At 37.0% G+C, this 22793-nt stretch overlaps 2 protein-coding genes across 7 annotated transcripts in view; one reads left to right on the top strand and one right to left on the bottom strand.

The window, feature by feature from the left end:
• The window catches only part of Abcd3 (ATP binding cassette subfamily D member Pmp70), a 93248-nt gene that overhangs the window by 19008 nt on the left and 51447 nt on the right, over window positions 1–22793 (bottom strand). For all 6 annotated transcript variants that reach the window (XM_067785144.1, XM_067785145.1, XM_067785147.1 and 3 more), the window contains exon 3: window positions 22087–22199. In XM_067785144.1, coding sequence (XP_067641245.1) covers window positions 22087–22199 — 113 coding nt within the window. The remainder of the gene's footprint in view (window positions 1–22086; window positions 22200–22793) is intronic.
• Window positions 6826–7678, top strand: LOC137249240 (uncharacterized). Its single transcript, XM_067780553.1, has 2 exons — window positions 6826–6938; window positions 7008–7678. Exon 2 carries the CDS (start codon window positions 7020–7022, stop codon window positions 7620–7622), a length of 603 nt encoding a protein of 200 aa, XP_067636654.1. The 5' UTR covers window positions 6826–6938; window positions 7008–7019; the 3' UTR covers window positions 7623–7678.

The following is a 22793-nucleotide window of genomic DNA, read 5'->3' as shown; positions in this document are numbered from 1 at the left end:
TGTTCCGAGTATAAATATGAGTTAATGCGCCTTTAAACTTCATAACATCTGCAAGGCTCGCCGGAGATAGTTCAGTTCATAAGTCAAATTACAAAACAGTGATTTATTAAAAAAAATAAATAAAATGAGTAAAAGGACGAGAGAATTTGAGTGTAATAACGATCCAGATATGTTCTGTTTCATGTGTGGCCAATATACTATCATAAGGCGACGACGAGTGTTCTCAGATCATATCAAAACTTTATACTCCAAGTATTTTGGCATTGAGCCTAAAAATGCTGAAAAACCACGGACACCGAACACTTTGTGTACATCGTGTCGAGTAGAATTGATTCAATCGGAATCAAGACAACAAATAAAATTTGATACACCAATGATATGGAGAGAACCTACTTGCCATTCAATAGTGTTATATTTGTCAAACAAAAGTACTTGGCGTTGGAAGATCAAGAAGAGTAACCTATGCCAGCGTACCTACAGTGACATTACCAGTACTACATTCAACGGCAGTTGCGGATCCAGTTCTATTGTCAACAGTAATATCTGAGTGCGGGGAATCAAGTTGTACTGAATTTCGCATGGGAAACGAGAGAAACGTTCTGTCACAAGCACAACTTAATGATTGGATAAGAGATTTGGAACTATCCAAGGAAAAGGCCGAGATCCACACTTCTCGTATGCAACAATTTAAATTTGTGTCATCCGATGTTAAGGTGATATATTGTAGAACTCGTCACGAACCATTTTCCAAACACTATACCAAGAAAGACAGTATATGCTACTGCCACGACATTCCTGGTTTATTCAAAGAGTTTGGTCAAATATATGATTCAAAAGAGTGGCGATTGTTCATAGACAGCAATAAACTGAGTTTGAAGGCTGTATTATTGCATATTGGTAACAAAAAGCCTTCTATCCCGATCGCACATGCAGTAAATACAAAGGAAACCTACGAGGAAATGCAAAAACTACTCAAATTTATCAAATATGAAGAGCATGATTGGAAAATATGTTCTGATCTCAAAGTCGTTGCAATGCTATGCAGTCTACAAAGTGGCTACACCAAGCACTGCTGCTTCCTCTACAAGTGGGGTAGCCGAGCTCGTAAGGACCACTACGTCAGAAAGGATTGGCCGGAAAGAGTCGAGTTTACCGTTGGTGTGGATAACATCAAATACACCCCTCTTGTCAAGAAAGAGAAAATCATACTTCCACCCTTACACATCAAGCTCGGTCTCATTAAAAACTTTGTTAAGGCTTTGGACAAAGAAGGCGAAGCATTCGACTATTTGAAAACAATTTTTCCAGATATTTCTCAAGCCAAGACAAAGGAAGGTATTTTTGTCGGACCACAAATAAAAAAGTTTATCAACAATAATCAATTCAAAGGACTACTCTCATCAGTTGAGGCAGCAGCGTGGGAATCCTTTGAAAAGGTCGTTGCTTCTTTTCTCGGTAGACACAAAAGCCTTAACTACGAGCAGATAGTGAATGACTTAATCAATAATTATGCGAAAATGGGTAAATATTAAAGGCCTATTAAAATTAATTTCCCAAAATCCTATAACTTGTTTACCTAACTAATATTTTCTTTCCAGGCGTAAATGTGTCGTTAAAAATTCACTTTCTGCACTCACATTTGAGCTTTTTTCCGGCAAATCTTGGCGACGAAAGTGACGAACATGGCGAAAGGTTTCATCAGCAAATGAAATTAATTGAAAATCGATATCAAGGATTCTGGGACGTCGCAATGATGGGTGATTACTGCTGGTTTCTCATAAGAGAAACCGATCCTAAACTGAATAAGCGTCAAAGTCGAAACATAATTATTTCGACTACATAGTAAAATAAAATTAAGATAAAGATTGTTAGAATATAGTATAAACATAAATAAATTTAAAAAAAAAAGTTAAAAATATGGGTAATTTTATTCATAAATTGAACTTTTAACTAAATAGAAACAATTAGAAGAAAATTTTTCTAAGCGGGGTCGCCCCTCGGCAGTGTCTGGCAAGCGCTCCGATTGTATTTCTGCCATGAAAAGCTCTCAGTGAAAACTCATCTGCCTTGCAGATGCCGTTCGGAGTCGGCATAAAACATGTAGGTCCCGTCCGGCCAATTTGTAGGGAAAAATCAAGAGGAGCACGACGCAAATTGGAAGAGAAGCTCGGCCTTAGATCTCTTCGGAGGTTATCGCGCCTTACATTTATTTTTTTTTTTATTTAAATAGAAACAGAGCATAGCTAGATATTTCACTCTTCTTTATACCATATATACGTTTTGAGGTATACGTTGAAATTGCGCAACCTGGGTATTTTTATTTGATCGCTTATAACTTACGTAGTTTTGCATCGATTTTCTTCGATGATAGCTTATCTTTTTTCTAATTAAACAGAGATTTACGTAAATAAAAAATATTTGGAAAAAAAGTTGTGGTTTTGGAATGCTCCCCTCGCAAAAAGTAATTTTTTTCATATTTTTTAATAAAAAAAAAACAAAGATATGAAATGATAAGCTAATATCTCGAAAACTATCTGGTTGAGCAAGAAACAATGTATGATGCATTTATAGAAAATTTTATCGTCTTTCCGATTCTGTAAACTTATTTGCAATTTCTTGACCCGTTCGTGAGATATACGTAATTAAATGGAGCCATCTTTTTGGTTTTTTCGAATAACGGTAAATTGCAAATATCTCAAAAACGGTACCATAGAATCAAAAATGAACTCGACTTTCGAAATCAGGGGGTGGTTTTACATACGAATTTCATAACGGCGTTTCTGGTAAAGAGAAAAAGTTGAAATTCGTGGCCCAGTGTTATATAACTAGATTTACCTTATACAATTTTCCCTTCGATAATCGGTAACTATGAAAAAATTTTAGAGATGCCAATTTTTTTCCATAGAAAAAGTTCCACCTCTACAGTGTAATCTCTAATTGGAAGCACAAAATAAAAGAGGCACGTGAAAATTTGACAGAAAAACTAGTTCCCAGGGATGGAACTTAGATAAACGCGTAGATTATCTGTTGGTTTATTGTAGATTGCATGTGTAAACGTGGTCTTGGACCGCGTTTCTCTTTTATTTCGTGATCCCAATTAGAGATTACACTCTAGAGGTATTTTTTCTAAGAAAAAAAAATTGGCAAATCTAAAGCTTGTTCATAATTACCGATTATTGAAGTGAAAAATTTATATAGGAAATCTGATTATTTTATTAACAAACCAATAACAATAAATCTAAAAGTCTTCAAATTTTCCACAATATTTTTGAAAATTTCATGAGATGAAGAAAATTTGATATACTTTATTTCAGCTCTCAACTGCTTAAACCAAACATATCGAGAGATGTGTCAATGTGTTACCCCAGCGGGTTAGGGGATCAGAATATACCCGCGGTAGGTATGCCTGTCGTAAGAGGCGACTAAAATACCAGATTCAAATGGCTGTGTAGCGCAACCTTTTAGGTTGCCAGCGCAATATATAGCTTCTCCAAACCCAATTGTCAACCTCACCTATCCGCGGCGAATCCTGTTTCACTAACAGACGAGGCTCTGGCGACCCCAAGCTCCTCATGGAACTTGGGGGTATGGAGGGAGGGAATGGCCTGAAGGTTCAATGTGGCCACATAAATCGTTCCCGAGATGGTCGGGCTAGCACCTTAATGGTGCTATGGTACCGGAGCGTACCGGATTTGTATCCGGCAAAGGACCATCACATCGATAACACTCCCCAAAGCCTTCGGGGAGCAACCTTATCGCTACAACAACAACAACAACAGAGATGTGTCAAAAGACGCGCTTTGTTCCCAGGACGACGAATCCGAAAGCGGAAACTGAAAATGTTCATGTGATTATTGTAGTTTTGATTATTTTGTTGTACCACCAAAAAAAATTGTAAATGTTTTGCGCGGATATGGTTTTAATCTCCTAACCGGTGTTGGACCCACCCAGAGTAATTTTTTATAAGTAAAGGCCGCCTTAGCAGAAATGTGTTCTGCGCAAACTTGCATTCTAATTATTGAATAATTCATACATTTCTTTCGCTATCTAGGTTAGGTTAGGTGGTAGCTGCCCTGATTAGGAAAGCTCACTTTGACAACACGAAGGTCCGTTGTGATACCATATACAACAAAAACAAGTAAGGAAGGCTAAGTTCGGGTGTAACCGAACATTACATACTCAGCTGAAAGCTTTGAAGACAAAATAAGAGGAAATAACCATGTAGGAAATTGAACCAAGGGTAACCCTGGAATGTGTTTGTATGACATGGGTATCAAATGAAAGGCGTAAATGAGTATTTTAAAAGGGCGTGGGCCTTAGTTCTATAGGTAGACGCTTTTTCGAGAAATCGCCATAAAGGTGGACCAGAGGTGACTCTAGAATGTGTTTGCACGATATGGGTATAAGATAAAAGGTGTTAATGAGTACTTTAAAAGGGAGTGGGCCTTAGTTCTATAGGTGGACGCCTTTTCGAGATATCACCATAAAGGTGGACCAGGGGTGACTCTATAATGTGTTTGTACGATATGGGTATCAAATGAAAGGTGTTAATGAGTATTTTAAAAGGGAGTAGCCCTAAGTTGTATAAGTGAAGTCGTTTTCGAGATATCGACCAAAATGTGGATCAGGGTGACCCAGAACACCATCTGTCGGGTACCGCTATTTATTTACGAACAGTATTCCTGCCATGATTCCAAGGGTTTTTGATTGGCCCTGCAGAACTTTTTCATTTTCTTCTACTTAATATGGTAGGTATCACACCCATTTTACAAAATTTTTTCTAAAGTTATATTTTACGTCAAAAAAACAATCCAATCACCATGTTTCATCCTTTTTTTCGTATTTGGTGTAGAATTATGGCATTTTTTTCATTTTTTGAAACTTTCGATATCAAAAAAGTGGGCGTGGTCAAAGTCGGATTTCGCCCATTTTTATTACCAAGATAGAGTGAGTTCAGATAAGTACGTGAACTGAGTTTAGTAAAGATATATCGATTTTTGCTCAAGTTATCGTGTTAACGGCCGAGCGGAAGGACAGACGGTCGACTGTCTATAAAAACTGGGCGTGGCTTTAACCGATTTCGCCCATTTTCACAGAAAACAGTTATCGTCATAGAAGCTATGCCCTTACCAAATTTCAGAAGGATTGGTAAATTTTTGTTCGACTTATGGCATTTAAAGTATTCTAGACAAATTAAATGCAAAAGGGCGGAGCCACGCCTATTTTGGAATTTTCTTTTATTTTTGTAGTTGTTGCACCATATAATTACTGGAGATGAATGTTGACATAATTTACATACATACTGTAAAGATATTAAATTTTTTTGTTAAAATTTGATTTAAATTTTTTTTTTTTAAGTGGGTGTGTTCGTCATCCGAATTTTTCAAATTTTTATTTAGCACACATATAGTAATAGGAGTAACGTTCCTGCCAAATTTCATCATGATAACCTCAACGACTGCCAAATTACAGCATGCAAATCTTTTAAATTAACTTCTTTTAAAAGTGGGCGGTGCCACGCCCATTGTCCAAAATTTTACTAATTTTCTATTCTGAGTCATAAGATGATAACCACCTACCAAGTTGCATCGCTTTACCCGTCTTTGGTAATGAATTATCGCACTTTTTCGGTTTTTTCGAAATTTTCGATATCGAAACAGTGGGCGTGATTATAATCCGATTTCGTTCATTTTAAATAGTGCGCAGGAACCTACATACCAAATTTCATTAAGATACCTCAAAATTTACTCAAGTTATCGTGTTCACGGACAGACAGACGGATATGTTCTTTTTCCGCCCAGATCATTTTGATATATAGAAGTCTATATCTATCTCGATTAGTTTATGCCGTTACGGGGTGCCGTTATGCAAACAAAGTTAATATTCACAGAGTATATCTCTGCTCAGCTGAGTATAATAACGGTGACGTAGATCTAGCTACTTAGAGAATCGTTTGGTAGCAACGATAAAGTTCCAAATGATACCGATCTCAACCTTGAATAAATCCTCGGGAGATCCAAGTGAGTCGCAACCGAAGTACTTTCACATAGTTCTGGCAAAAGATGGGCAATCAAGCATAAAGTGATTTGGTGATTCCACCTCATCATACTCCATACGGCTACAGCAGGATGGAGTTTCCAGTATATTCAGACGTACCGCATGGTTACCCATGGGACAGTGCTCTGTCAAAACTCCACTGACCATTGATAGGTGAGCCTTAGTGAACCCAATTATTTCAGCATACCTCCTGCCATTCACTTTCGGCCAGAAAGATCTTGCTACTCTGCAAGACGTGGTGTCCGCCCAACGTTTTCTGAGCTGACTCGAGGCCCAGCTATGGAGGAGCATTCCACAGGTGGCCAACGGGATACCAAAATCCCTACAGCCATCTTCATCTAGTTCAGTTATACCGCTGCGGGCTAAGATATCCGCTTGATAGTTACCAGGGAACCAGATAATCGTAATTATAAAATAGTTCGATGCAATCGCAAGCGAGGTCAGGCAATTCCAGACCACCCTCGATCGCACTGTAGTAGTTGAACTCAAGGCCTTAATAGCCGCTTGGCTGTAAGAGTAGATGTTAAATTCCCTAACCGTAGTAGTACTGGATAGCATTCCATCCACCGCATCCTTAATCGCAGCAACTTCCGCTTGGAATACACTGCAGTCACCAGCCAACTTAAACTTGCTATCTAAAAATACTGCAAAACAATAAGTTATTGCTACCAATCGATAATTTCGCAAACTATCATCGCTAAATAATTTCACAAAGTAGCATTAAACGGTTCAACTTTGCCTTGGAATACTTTTCAAAACAGAAGTTTTTAGTTTTCAATTTTATTTGTTATAAAAAAAATTGTTTTGTTAAAAAAAAAAAAATTAAAAAATCATAATTAAAAAATTTGCACGTTAATTTTAGAAAGGAAATCAAAATTAAAGTGAGTTTAAGTGTATATCTCCACTAATTCGAAGTTATAAGTTAAAATTGAATTTATACAATTTTGCAGCGGATAGTCCAAATGACAGTCACAACAGCCATTGTCATTGCGGGTCTCTTTCAAATTGTATTACGCACATCTTTCTTTTTCGAACAGGAGAAGGATCTGTGTTCGCCTGCACCCTCGCTGGCCAGTTGGATTTTTCTCATAGCTCTACTCGATTTAATCTCCGATTTTTGTTTATATCCTGTACGTTATATGCATTTGCCATATTTTTGTCAAGTGATTGTGGAGACGATTATTACAATTTTACTAACGGAATTTGGCGCAATTATTGTGTGGTGCACATTGGAGAAATTATTTTGGCGTTTGATTAAATCTACACTGCTTATTATGGGAATGTCTCCAATGACTTATAACAATTATGAAACACTCATATTGGGCTTAACAACTACAGCAATTAGTTTGATCATATTGGCTTTTGTTGGTCAAGCCACTGATCATTTTCATATGATTCGCAGGAAATATCATCGAATTGAACGTAAAGTTGGTTTGAACCTCGAAATGTTTTGGGATTATGTAAATGGATGTGGTGCATCACAAAAAGGCTGTAAGGCAATGCATGACTGCTTTTCTGATGATGTTTGTTGTCCGAAACGTAGACGCAGACGTAGAAGATGTTAAAAAGGGGGATGAGGGGGTGTGTGTATGCAAGTGCTTAGCGTTAGTTTTAGTGTAAAAATGTCGTCCTGGTTTTATTTTTTATTGTACTATAAAATATCACTTCTATACACTTTGAAAGTGTTCATATGTTTATGTGTGTATGTATGCACGTATTTTTCCGAAAATACTAATAAAATCATACTTCCGTTTAAATTGTCGGTAATAGTCTAGTTGAGGTGTCGACTGCTAAAACGCTACCAAAAATATCGAGAGGTGTCAATCGACGCGTCTTGACATCAGTATTAACAATCCGAAGGCGGAAAATAAAAAATTTAACTCGTTCAAAAGATATTAACGAAAAACCGAAAAATGACCCGCGGGTCCTTCCGAAACCGGGGGTGGTATCCATAGTATTTTTGTGCAGAACACCTTTCTGCGTTGGCGGCCTTCGGCCGCGCTTATAAAAAATTACCCTGGGTGGGTCCAACACCGGTTTGGAGACCAAAACTATATCCGCGCAAAACACTTATGTTCACAATTTTTTTTGTGGGTACCACATTACAACAACCACATGAAAATCGCCAACTTCAACTGCAAATATCTCCGGACAGAGATACAATTTTTCTTTTCCGCCTTCGGATATTGTTGTCGAGGTCAATACGCGTCTTTTGACATCTCTCTCGATATTTTTAGTAGCGTATTAGCAGTCGACCCCTCAACTAGACTTTTACCAAATTGTCTTTAGTAAGCTTTATTCACCAACATTAAAAATTGTAAGAATAGTTCAGAAATTAGTCAGGGCTGTCATGGAATCCAAGTCGGTTTTGGGCTTTGTCGGTATTACAAACCATTTAAATTGGTGTCATAAAACCGTATTGGTTTTGCTCTTTTCGAATATAAATAAGAGCGATGTTCGAATCAGTTGTTAAGCTATTGCATAGATTTTATCGCGGGCTTGGCGACTAAATCAATAAAAACCGTAACGGATATTTGTCAAAAAAGGTTCGAAAAAGTTTCGGTGTTAGCAACAGGCTGATTACATAAAATTGGATCTATTTATGCGAATATTGGTTGTTGTCTTTGGTGTACATTTATCTTCACTACTGCGCTGTAGATGGCACTGGTAACCGCCAGATGCCAGATGACCTGCACGCTATATTCAATAAAAGTAAAAAATTTGTTTTCTTATCGGTCACCACGCTTAAAAAGTGTAACTTGAATTAATATCAAAGACAAAACTTGAATTAATATCAAAGAAAACAAAATGTTGCATAAATATTATAATTGCATAAGTTGATAATATGCAATAGCTTTACCGTGGCAGTCCCCGAGTGCCACACGTCCTTTTTTTTTGCAGTGTTATCGGTGCACCGGCAAGATTGATGTTAGTTTTTTCGGCAAAATTTTATAAAATGATTGTTTTTTGCATCTAATCAGAAATAAACAAATTTATTGAGATCAAAATGGCATCAGCATTTGCAGCATCTATGTTATTGGAAGAAAAAAGTTGCGAGGTCAAAAGGAAATTTTGAGGAATCACAGCAATCCATTTGTGTTGCCAGAGACAGCGTAATTAAAAATATTTATTAATTTGGGTTTCTAAATATTTATAGTGTATTTGCAGTTTCATTGCATACTATCGCATAAACAAAGAGGCTTTCCGAAAGGTATTGGACAGTGCTGCAACTAGCAGCTACGTTACGATTTTTAGCTTAAGGATCCTATCAAAGATCAGTTGGCAAGGATTCTAGCATAAGTGTAGGTAGAAGGGCGGTGTCAACGATTTTAGATGATGGGCTTCTTGAAGCCCTTTGCAATATCTGGATGTTTCTCCATAAATTCAATCAAAATACTACTTTGCATTGAATTTTTATGCTTTCCCCTATTAGGAATCAAAATATATGTAAATTTACATTTATTTTTATAAAATAAACCTTCATTTACTTACATTGGTAGAAAATATTCAACTGCAAGAGAAAAACAACTATGAACAAATGAAATCCAACGGCATTTAACTGATTGGCATGGCTCAATTATATGGTTGGCTCATCTCGTCAGCTGATTTTATTTATTTCAGGCATGCTTAACCAACGAAACGATATCATTTCGTTACGATAATCAACGTTAATAAACGAAACGAAGTCATTTCGTTTCGTTTATTAACGTTAAGATCGTCAAATTAACGAAATGATTTCGTTTCGTTTTCTGCCATATCAAAACGAAATCAAATCGTTTATGTTGATTATTAATTTCAAACTATGCTGGCAAAGCTGATTGATGGCCGAGTCATTAAAGGTGAAAGCATTATCCAAGCTGATTGCAACTTTTCTCATGAATTTTGACAGTACGAACATTTCTCAGAGTATTTTTGACATTACCACCAACGAATTACACAAACAAATTACATAGAGTTTGTGTGTGTATGTGCGCTCGTTGTTGCCACCTTACGGCTTCACCATGGCTATAGCATTGCCAGCACAATTCAAACATAAATATCACGTTTTCGTTAACGTTTTTAACGTTAACGAAAGCTTTTCGTTTCGGTTAAAAACGAGATACAATTTATCTTGATAATTTCTTTATCGATAATATTTCGAAGTGTTTCAACGGAAACGGTGGAAATTTTTTGATAAACGATTAGCTTAACGTTAAGGTGCATCCCTGATTACATGGTCGATGGGATTGTTAAAAGGAGATGGCAAACTCAAAATGAAACCAGTACATTGGCAACATTTTCCTACACATACAAAAACCGCTAAGTTTTATGTTTCCATTCCATACCATCCGCACCAACACCAATACACAGATTTTGACAATTTGAACAGACATATTTTGTTATTGTACAGATTAGCCAACCATATTGAACCATGCTGATTGGTTTGTTTCCGATAGCAAAATCGATATTATCGAATTCTGTGACACCTAAAACCGACACTAATTCCAATTCGAACATTAAACCGATAATATTGGATTTTCAAAGTAATTTTTTGTCGTTTTTAAATCTGATTTCGACAACAATTTGATTCCATGACAGCCCTGAGTGTCTTCATTTTACTTTATTCACGACGTTTAAAATCAAACTGATCCCACGCTTTGTTTGAACGCCGCCTTTTAAAGTTTGAGAATGATGCGGTTTCCATTTCAAGAATCCTAGCAGCATGAAAGGTACCTACAGGGATATGAAACAGGATGGTAAGATTTTCAATATATCACTGGGTTTCGAAGATAAGCTATAAGCGATGGCGCCATAATTGGGTAGATCCCGAAGAACTTTCCACCCCGCTAGGTAGTTAAGTGTCCAATAGGTGGCGTTATAAGAAGATGTTCTAAAAAGTATATCTACCAATCGGTTACGATAGATGTTACTATTTAAGTCCCCTGCAAAGATTATACGGATTTTCCAAGTGACATCAACTTCGCAAGAAGTATGAAAAATTTCTTTGGACCATTCGAAACCAAAAAAAAAAAACAAAAAGCTTTGCTGGAGAAGATAGCTCTAGCGGCAGATCTATTTTGTATTATTTGGCCTATGTAAAGAGGTGGGTAATGCGATCATGAGAGCGAGGTGCAAAAAAATTGGGATAGCCCTTTGAGAGTGCTAGAGAGAGAATCTCCTGAAGAATTATGGTTTTGAAGCAAATGGTGTGTATCAAAGAAAGTTTAATGATGACCTTCAAGCAGATACGAGTAAAAGCAAATGTATCGATGGCTGGTTATAGATAGATAATTAATTGAGGATCGCACTGCGACCATTGGTCTATTGTGCCCTCATCTTCTTCACAGCACCTCATCCAAGCCGTTATAATATGAGAATGCTCTAGCCGTGGTGAGCCCATAAACTTAGCCCTGCGTCTTGAGATTTCATCACATTCCAGGAGGATATGATCCGCCGTTTCCGCTGATCGATCACAAAATCGACATGTGTTGTTCGATAGTATGCCCAGTTTCTGCATGTGGCTGTTCAATCTACAATGCCCTGTAAGAATAGCTGTTAGGATTCTAAGGTTAACTTTCGAGAGGCCTATTAGTGCCATATATCGAGTTGTGCTATAACCCCTTAACAGTAACTTAGATCGTCTCAGGCCTGGCATATTGCGCCAGTATTCTTCCCTCTCTTCTACTAATAAATATCCCTAAATTCCTGTGAACCTACTGGCAGGAACGGCTCGGGACTGATGGGTCGTATCGTTGCTGTCTCTCTGCCAGGCTGTCCGCCTGCTAATTACCCTCAACTCCCCTGTCGCCTGGGACCCAGGCCAACAGTAGTACGTTGTGTACTCCTAGTTGGTTTAGCTTTCCAACGCACTCAAGGACCACTGCTACCTTTATTTCCAACGCCGAGATGGCCTTGAGGGCGGCCTGACTGTCACTGAGTAAGGCGATTGTTTCATTGGAGTATTCGCGCTGGAGGTTCAGCTTGGGTTATGTTATGCAAATGGAGCAAGACAGAGACCCAGAAAGTATGCATACCTACATCCATATTTGGCAGCAAGGTAAGGGAAACCCTTCAATGTGTTCAGAGAAATAAGTGTAGGAAGGCTTGATTTTTCGTAACGTATAAAAACGCGTAGTTGAATAAGCTCATATTTGCTATATGCATGTGTACAACTATTGTAGCGAACTTTAGGGAATGCACGATAGTTCTGCCCTACTGTTCGAATAAATGTAACACAAAATAACAAATGTTCCGTATATAAAATGCTCTTTATTAACAGCACTACTATGGTAATAGATCTTCACAATTTAAAATATTCGCGTACTTCACTTATACCGTGTTAAAATGAAACTGATTGACTTTTTCTTAGCTTGCGCTGCTTTCATACTCTCAGTTGTCTTGGTCGCCTATTTCTCCCAGGGTCTAAACTTTTTGTGAACAGCCTTTTCAGTTGTTTATTTACTTCTATCATCTCCTGCATCTCATATTTGCAGTATACATGTATATCTGTAGTTTATGTAAGGTAATATGCACTCTTTAAAGCCCGAACACAGAAGATTTTCGGAGCAGCATCGTACGTTAACAGCTGAGTAGATTTTTGATGCAGTTTTTTTGAATTGCCATCGGGTAGCTGATCTAAATTACAGTATATACTTTTTTTTTTAATTTTTATTAGGCCTTTAAGACCACGTTTACATATGCACTAATCTACAATAAATCCTTAATATATAAGATACGCGTTTAAATAAATTCCATCCTTAGGAACCAGATTACGGAAAAAGAGAAAGTGAGAGGAATTATAAAAAAGAAATATAGAGTAGACGGAAGAAGCGGAATTATACGGAAAAGAGGTAGATGGAAGGGCAAATAAGTTGAAGCAGAAGTAGATAGAACGGAGTGAGAGATACAAACTTCTCGGAATTTCTATTGAATTTTTCAAGCTTATAAAGTTTATACCGTGTATGTGAAGTGAGTTAAGAGATATTTAATTTATAATTTTTTTCATGAACTTATCAAACTACCCTCGTACTTAAAGCATTTACTTAAATATTAACGAACACTTCACAAGCACCGGCAACATACTTGATGTCGCAAAACAATAGCTCAAAGTAGACTTGGAGTACCAGAGTGTGTTAATTTAATTAAAAACATACACTGAGCGAAATTATTTGGCAGCGATTTAGTTTAGCACCCCCCGAGTTCGGGGTTTACCTTGGTATCAAATGAAAGAGAGAGTTATCCCGATCACAAATATATATATTTTAAAGTGCGCAAACTTATAATTTAAAAGTTATTTGTTGTTGAAGTTTGCAAATTTCTATACAACTTTTATATGTGTATACGTATATATATTTTATGACATTACAAATCTGTGCTGCCACATCTAAAAAACGGAACAAGTGCAGAATCTAAAAATAACTCATAAAAATACCTTTCATCTGATGTATATATGTATATCTTTAACTTTTCTAGTCTTTATTTACCAAAAATTTGAAAAATCTCTTTTTTGCATTCGTGAACAAGCTGATATTACCTTATAACTCTTATGTTTATTGTTATGTTAGCCGATCCAACACCGGCTGCGCCATGCACAGTAATTCTGCGTAGAACACCTTTCTGCATAGGCGGCCTTCGGCCGCGCTTATAGAAAATAACCCTGGGCTACGCCATGCCAAGTCCGGGTGTGTGATATAACAGTGGCTACCGCCACGGTGATGTCCTTCTGCGTAGTACACCCTTCTGCGCAGAAGGTTGAACTACGCAAAGGTTGAACCTACGCGGAAAGGTGTTTCAACTTTTCAAAATGAGTAGTAAAAATATATATTTTACGTTTTTTTTATTAACTGAATGGTGGTAAGGTAATATTTATATTTGTTTTTTTTTTTGTTTATGTGGCAGCACAGCTTTGTAATGTCATCAATAAAATATATATACATATATATAAATGTGCATGTTGCTACAAAAGCGCGATTGATTTAATAAAAACATTTATAATAAGTAAAAACAATGCAAAAATGAAATGTGAAATATACAAAAATGCAATTTAAGTTCATCGTTGCCAATTTATATAGATATGTATGTATGTGGATTAAGGTTTTGAAAGATGTGTAAATTGTAATTTAAAGTGCTATAGAAATTTGCTAAATTTGCAAACTTTAACAACAAATAACTTTTAAATTATAAGTTTGCGCACTTTAAAATATATATATTTGTGATCGGCACAGCTCCCTCTTTCATTTGATACCAAGTTTTACCCCGAACTCGGGGGGTGCTATTCTAAAATTTTCCCAATTATTTTGTTAACCAAAGTTATGTGAAAGATTTCAGTTATAATAAGGGCTACAACGTTATATACATTAGTTAAATTTTTCATAAAGTAAGCCATAATACGGTTAGCAAGTGTGCCAACTTGTCGCGCCCGTCACAAGCTAGATTTAGCTTCTATTTTTTCTTTGTGAAATATACAGTTACGAAAAGGTTTGTTTAGTTTGTCTGAAATTGAAAAGTGTTCCACCGTTACTCTTAAAAAACGGTAATTTTTCGTCTAAATGAGTATTCATCTTTAAATGCTAAAATTACGAAACTTCTATAACTACAAGTAAAATAAAGTGAAATTATTTATATTTTGAGTCAAAGTCGAGTCAAAATGTCCCACCCGTTACTATGGAATGCCCCTAAATTGGTTTCCTACGCTATATTGTGCTCTGCAAAAACTGTCTTAATTTCATTCATCAATAGTATACATATGTTTCATTAAGGCCCGGTTTTTCAGGGGAAGTTTAAACTTCCGTTAAAGTTGACTGGAGTTTAACCTTACCACTTTAGTTTAAGTGAACAAATCGGCAGGGTTAACTATATCTGGAGTTTAAGCTCACACTGAAAAATTGGTCCTTAATTTATTGGATTTATACCTATCTTCTCTGATTAACTTGTAGAGTTTTTTGTCTCTTAGGGGTCGTGCATATATGACGTCACGCGATTTTTGATTTTACTTGAGAATATTTTGAACGTCTTTTTACGTAAATTTTCTGTAAATATATTATTGATGTATGTATCGATATATGTACATATATCACCTAAAAATATTTTCTTGCTGAGGAAAAGAAGGAAATTTTGGCGGAGCTGTATATGCGCCAGAGGATTCGCTTGTTGAGGGCAATGCCATGCAAAAGCTCACAAATTTGCTTTAGTATTTGTTGTTATGCGATTTAATTTCTTGATGTTGATGTTGTTGTTGTTGTTGTTGTTGTAGCAATAAGGACACTCCCCGAAGGCCTTGGGGAGTGTTATCGATGTTGATGATTCTTTGCCGGATGCAGATCCCGTACGTTCCGGTACCAAGCCCGACCATCTCGGGAACGATTTGGTATCACCACATGCGACCTTCTAGGCCATCCCGCCCTCCCACCCCCTACATCCATGAGGACTTGGGGTTCGCCAGCGCCTCGGCTGTTAATGAAACAGGATTCGCCACGGATAGGTGAGGTTGACAATTGGGTTGGAGAAGCTATATATTACGCTGGCAACCCCTTGAGAGGGTTGCGCAACACAACCCCTTGAATCTATTTGGTATTTTAGTCGCCTCTTACGACAGGCATACCTACTGCGAGTATATTCTAACCCCTAACCCGCTTCTTGAATTCCTCGTCAACGGCCTTTTACACATTCGGTCGACTTTTAAGGCTAGCCCAAAGAGTGTTTGTCTCATCTTGTAACCTTTGTTTTGTTTTCGTCATCTGATATGCTTTTTTATAAGCCTCATAAAGACAAGAACATGGAGCGTTTTTGGAATTGTTCATTACAACAGGATAAAAATAAATCGCCAACAGTAAACATAAGAATACACTGCAAAACAAAACCTATGTTTTTGTGAACAGCTGGCATCCTACTTGCTTTGAATGAAACAGTGCTGCCAATCGCAAGAATGAAGACCCCCCAATTTGAAAACGTTCATGAACTTTGTACGCTAGAAAATATGCAAAAAATAACGTGACATCACGTAAGTGCAACCCCCCGTCCCCCATGCCACACTTCGTCTCAATTGCAGACCCCCTCTCTCACCAAAGAGCGTGATGTCATATATGCACGACCCCATAACGATAAGCAACAGAAGCCAAATTAGGTAAAAAAAATTATTCAAATTTTTTATGTTCAACCAAATAACAAAAAATTATCCATTTTAAAAATTCCCTCTTACTTTTTGGAAATTTGCTGAAATACTGTTTACCTTTTTATTTATTTATTTATTTATTAGTCTACAAATTTTACAATTAATCAGACTAAATATAATTACGGATTACAGAATAAATTACGGAAGCATACATATTAAGCAAAATTATATTATAAAATATGTATATATATTATTAAATCAGTTGTCGGGATGGACTGTGATGCCGAGCAACGGAATTGTTTATTATTAGTGCTGTCAGAATGGACGTGATTTCGAGCTGCTGATGTATATTTAATACACAATAAGTAGGGCTGCGATGTGTGGGAGGTTGGAAAGGACTTGATTCCAAGCCACCCGCCCAAAGTAACTATTGATTATTAGTACCGTCGGAACGGACGTGATTTCGAGCAGCTGATGTACACACACAATGAGTAGGGCTGCGATGCGTGGGAGGTTGGAAAAGACGTGATTCCAAGCCACCCGCCCAAAGTAACTGGAGCTGGTAACAGACACAGTTATGAGTTCAAGGCAGTGAGTATATATTTTTTTATACTGTAAAGTGTGTCACAAGTATCAATAAACCTTTTATTTTTATTTTAAAAAAATCTCACTAAAGGGAGAAAATGTGTCGGATTGGCATCTTTGACGACTAATATGTAATCACATTTTTAAGTCACAAGTTGAGCGCTAGCAGTGACCTGAAAAATCACAATGGACATGTACTTATGTATATGATGCATGTGGTATGCAGGTTATAACAGGGATGTGCACCGTATGAAATATACTGTAAGTGCGGTGTAACGCATTAAAGTGTTTTCGCTACTTTAGGTTGGTTCGCCAAAACGGAGGTTTTATGGTGTAAGGTTTTCCGTTTGGAACAAACGTTCACATCACTTACAAATGAAACCTTAAAATATATGTACGTTGAAATAACACGCCCGTCACCATGGAATAAGCCCTACGTAATGCATTAAAATATTTATTTAAATAGCTCAGAAATGGCCAAAAAAGTGTTATTGCGGGCACTTGGTAAAAATCTAAGTTATTTTACTTTTTTTTTCTAAACAGCGATGGTTTTCAAAAAAAAAAAAATTTGCCCTGCAACTCCGCGGCAAAATTTTTTAGCCGCAAGCTTTTCTGAGTTCAATAAAAATGCATGCTTTATGCTTTTCTAAACTTTTTTTTCAGCTATCAAATACAGAGCAGGGGCGAAAATGGTTCAAAATCGGCTGAAATACTTGATTTGTATGTCAATTAAATGTGCTATTGCACTGCGGCAATCAAATATAAACACACACATTTAAGTAATTTTAGAGTATGAAAATGAACATTCAACAAAAAAAAAGTGAAATAATTAAAGGGCAACGAACGTTTTGCTGGCATTTTTAGTCACACAATCACAGTAGTCCCGTTTCACAAACAAAAAAAAAACCAAATCTTGTAAAACAGATAAAATGCTGCTGCAAAAAAAAATGTTTCAGGAGAAGCTCATGTACTTGTGATACATACTTTTTTTGTATAAACTCAACAGATTTCCGGTGCAACTTGTTATGGAAACGCATTTACAGTGGAAGCAGTAAGGAAGGCGGTCGGCATGATGTGTTGGTGCACATTGGCTAGTCATTGTCGACTGGGGCGGGTCCTTACTGTTCCTGCGCCATAAACAGAAAAAAAATTCCTATCATGCCTATCAAAACTAACAGCTGTCAAATTCAAAAAAACCTGACAGAAGCGCAAAGACCGACTCAAAACGCTTAAAATTCAAATAAAACGACATCCGGTCAAACCGGATGCCACGGACAGACCGTTAAATTCGAAACTTAAAATTCAAATTCAAAAAGAAATCTAACGCAACAAAAAAATACCGAACCGGACATGACCGGTTACTACTCTGAAATCAAATAACAAAAAAAAAGCTGAAAAATTAAAATAAAAGAAGGGAAAGGTAAATAAACAAAAGGGCCGAATATATATAGGGGGCGCCGCGGGTGGTGTTGCGACGCCCGGTGCTATGTCCCACCCTCAAAAAAAACCATGGCCACCGACGCACCTAAATTTCGGTGGCCCCTTACCTGTTTTACCTAAGTGCCTTCTAAAAGAATGTAGACGCCAGCATTCCCATTCTAATTACAAGTTTATTCAGATATCATTATTACTAAAGTATGTATGCTATGAAAGAAATATTTAAAGCTATACCTATATTTATGTCACCTCCTTTTTTTTTTGACAAGGGTTATAAGCGCTTGGTGCAAAAAAAAATGTAAATAAATGTGCTTATGTATAGTAGATAGATTACATACAAAGTAGAAATTTGGTTAAATGCCCTTTCTCTTTTCATTCACAAACCTATCTTAGCGCTGTACAGTTTGGATACAACTTCCGATAATTGGGGCCCCCTTAGAAAATTAATATGTTGTTGTAGTAGACTTATTTTGAGTTTAACAAAACATCAATTCGGTATAACACATAGTATAATGACACTAATATGTACTATGTACTAAGAAAATTGTTATAAACGCAACTAAGACTAAATTTGGGGTAAATCATACTCCTCGAAGAAATTGTTTCACATGTTCAAGTAAAACGTGAAACGTGAAATTCGTAGAAAAATTAACAAAATCATTTACATGTTCAAGTAAAACGTGAACTTTTAAATTCATAGAAAAATTAACGAAATCATTTACCTGTTCAAGTAAAACGTGAACTTTTAAATTTATAGTAAAACTAACGACATCGTTTTACTTGTTCAGGTGAAACGTAAACTGTTTTGCATGTACCAGTCAGTGCTGGTATTGTTTTGTGTTTAGTTCAACTCAGTCAAAAAAAATAAAATTAAAATAATAAAATGAAAGAACAAAGAAAATAATTCAGATTTGAAAGTTTTCATGTATGTATATAATAATATTACTTTAATATGTATAAATTTATTTTTGACATATATTCATGTAGAATGAAGCAATTTAAGTTCCACTGCAAATTTTATGATTTGTAAGTTAAACTCGACAATGCATTCACTTCTTGAGTTGAGGTTGATAATGAAAAAAAACAATAAAGTAGATGCCATATTAATTATTCACAATTTACACGGGCATGCTGCAGTTAGTAAGATTTGCAATAAAAATTTGCATGTACTGTAACTTACATTATCACTAAATTTAACAGTTAACTGATAAAGATTATAGAAAATAGTATATATATTTTTTTGTTGATAATGTAAGTTAATTTGCATTACTCGTTAATTGCATCCCTTAATATAAATTTAATGCGTTTTAACTGATAATGCAATTGAACTTGAATTACCAATAAAACTTTATTCCTTACAGAAACAATATCAATACCTTTTGCTCATTCCAAAAACATATCCGCAACAATTGCATTAATTAAAAAGTAATAGTAAAATTTTACTGTAACGCAAAGCAACTTTTAATACCTGAAACTTTTTTTTTGTTTCATGGGCAGTACAAATTGCCTACCTATAACCATTCAGATATGTTTTGTCTTTTTCTTTTTTTATGCTTCTAAGTTAATTAAACCTCCTTACTTAACTTTACGTTACGTCTACTTTTTTTTTTTTTGCATGGTATAATAAGTTAACTTTAATACAAGTGGATGCAGCTTGCTAAAGAACAAGGTTGAGGCTACACATACGTATATTTAGTTCAGTATTGGAACGAATTCACCGCTTTAACCGCTGATATTCGTTGTCGCAATTGGCCTGGCCGCAGGCCTATGTTCGCTGCCCTGTGGTCGTCATTGTAGCAGGTATATTGTAGCCCGTATGGTCGTAGCTGATAAAGATGCGGCTAGTATTGTTGTAGCCGTTATGGTCGTAGCTGATAAAGATGCGGCTAGTATTGTTATAGCCGGTATGGACGTAGCTGATAAAGATGCGGCTAGTATTGTTGTAGCCGTTATGGTCGCAGCTGATAAAGATGCGGCTAGTATTGTTATAGCCGGTATGGACGTAGCTGATAAAGATGCGGCTAGTATTGTTGTAGCCGTTATGGTCGTAGCTGATAGGGTTGCGCTAGTATTGTTATAGCCGGTATGGACGTAGCTGATAAAGATGCGGCTAGTATTGTTGTCGGTGCTACCGCCTGTGTAGGTGTTAACATTAGTGGCCGCAGGCCTATGTTCGCGGCCCCGCTGTGTGCGTTGCAGCTGGTGGTGGCGGTACGTCTGGTGGTTGTTGCGCTCGTGGTTGGCGCTAATGGAAGGGTTGGGGGAGGTACTACTGATGGTGATGCCCGTGATAATAGTAGGCGCCGTTGGTGGTGGTGGGCGCTTTGGGTCGAGGTAACCGAGTGAACCGGGTGGCGATAAAGCTTCACGCTACCCTGTACGAGCCGGATGACTTGGCTCTTTGACGTTGATTGTATTACGCGGCAGCGTACTGCTGGCCCTGGAGGGGGAGGTGGTGTCGGACGCTTTTCCGCAGGTGGTGGTGTCCTTCGTAAACGTAGAGGAAGAGGTTTATCTCACTAAGTGTGACTGCGAACGCCGACCTACTTCAACTGGGCCTTGTGTCCACACAACACAACCGGTGCAGAGTTTATTACCTGCGTATGTGCACAGCCGGCGAGGATGTTTTGTGATCACCAAATTTTTCCACCCTTCCACTTTTTTATCTTGCCGGAAACTCATGGCAATTTTCGCTAGTGATCGCCCGTCTGTGTTCTTCCTTGTTTTTCGATACTTTTTATCGCAACTTTCGCCACATCACTAGGTGTGTTCGCGCGAACACGCTCCCAAGTGGATCGTAGCCGTAGACCGTAGCAGCAGACCGTAACAAACTAACCGATAGAAATTGCGGTTGCCTTAATAGAGAACGATATGTGGCTATTGGCGGAAAAGTTATTCTATCCGCCAACTAAGAAATGAATACTTTTGAAATGGACAGTTTCGAGAGATGTAGAAAATACGATACATAAATTTTCAAAATAGTTTGTGTAGCCCTTAGTGAAGCTGTATAAATAAATAAATAAATAAATAAATAAATAAATAAATGCTAGGCGCGATAATCTCCGAAGAGTTTTTGGACCGAGCTTCTCTTTCAATTTGCGTCGTGCTTTTTTAGTTTTTTCCTACAAATTGGCAGGACGGAACCTACATGTTTTACGCCGATTTCGAACGGCATCTGCAAGGCAGATGAATTTTCACTGAGTAGCTTTACATGGCATAAAAACACTCGGAGTTTTTCACTGCCGAAGGCCGACCTCGCTTATAAACACTTTTTTCCAATTGAAAAAAGGTGTTTCTAAATTTTGGATGTTGCTTCGCACGGGGCTTGAATCCCGGATCTTCCGTTTGATCGGCAATGCACGTGACCACCACACAATTCTTTGAAAAGAATTTTTTAAAACATAAAATAACAGTCCCAAAGAGATTCCGACATTATGGCGCACGCAATCACGAAATAGTTTGCAGATAAACCCACAATGATTCATAAAAGGAAGGATATACTAGATTTCTTAAGGAGATGGTAACCAATACTCTCCTGAAATACTTATTTACGAAATGAGACGTAAATGGTCTGAAATAGTTTCGAAAAAAATTTCGAAACGATCGATGTGATTCTCGAACAGTTTCGAAATGACATTGAAACCCTTCTCGGAACGGTTCGAGTTAGTCCTTAAATAGACGTTATGTCTCTGTAAGTTATTAAGCAGCAAGCTCCACGTAAGGCACAGAGAATGTTCTTGCGAAGGCAAAACATACATAACACTACTCTTCTCCTCTTTCAAAACGAATTCCAAACTTTGTGGCTATACAGTTTTAAATCCACCAAAAAGCTCGTTAAGACAGTGGGTGGGCCTATCTATCGTCGTAAATTTTGTAATTCAACTAAACTATGTATGGTTAGCTAAGTTCATACTTACGTAATAGCTGCCGTAACTGTTTAAAAAATACCGAATTTACATGAGCCTTTGTACTCTTTTTATCCTTTTTCTCTGCAATTGTGTATTGAATTTTATCTTCATACCCCGGTTTTCTAAAAAAAAAGAAATTAAAGAAGATATTTAGATGTGAATGTTGGCAATTTTGCTTTAGACCAAGTTTGCATACTACTAGATTATCTTTATACCAAGATTTTTTCTTTCATAAAGAACAAAATCTACGAAAGCCGAACCTTTTTTGCTAGGAATGGTTGTCGGTTTAGTTGGAGGCACGAAATGAAGGAGAGCATCAAAAAATGGGCAGATAAGAGGGCCAACCGTCAAATTCGGCAGCTAATATCTAATTCATAGGGATGGGACATATGTGAACGTGTACATTACATTAGGCATGATTGCAAAGATCATGAGCCAGATAAAAACTTTTGTATTAAATTGCAACAACAACGATTTGAGCCAGATAAATGCAGATGTTTCCTAGTGAACATACATACTCATTTTTGATTACAATTTTTATAGTTTGAAAGATTCATATTTATCATTTGAGTGAAATTAGTTTTTCATCCGTGATCGTATAACACGATAAGGTCCCTGGACTTCTTGATTTTAGTTTGGCCACACTGCCTTCAATAAACCTACTTTGTCATTAGCCTTATGTGTTAAATGAAACAAAACAGCGACATCCGCCTATA

The sequence above is a fragment of the Eurosta solidaginis genome, chromosome 4, assembly GCF_040869045.1.
Source record: "Eurosta solidaginis isolate ZX-2024a chromosome 4, ASM4086904v1, whole genome shotgun sequence".
NCBI classification, from domain to species: Eukaryota; Metazoa; Arthropoda; class Insecta; order Diptera; family Tephritidae; genus Eurosta; species Eurosta solidaginis.
The sequence above is the reverse complement of the archived record's forward strand: the minus strand, read 5'-3'. Positions and strand labels throughout refer to the sequence as shown.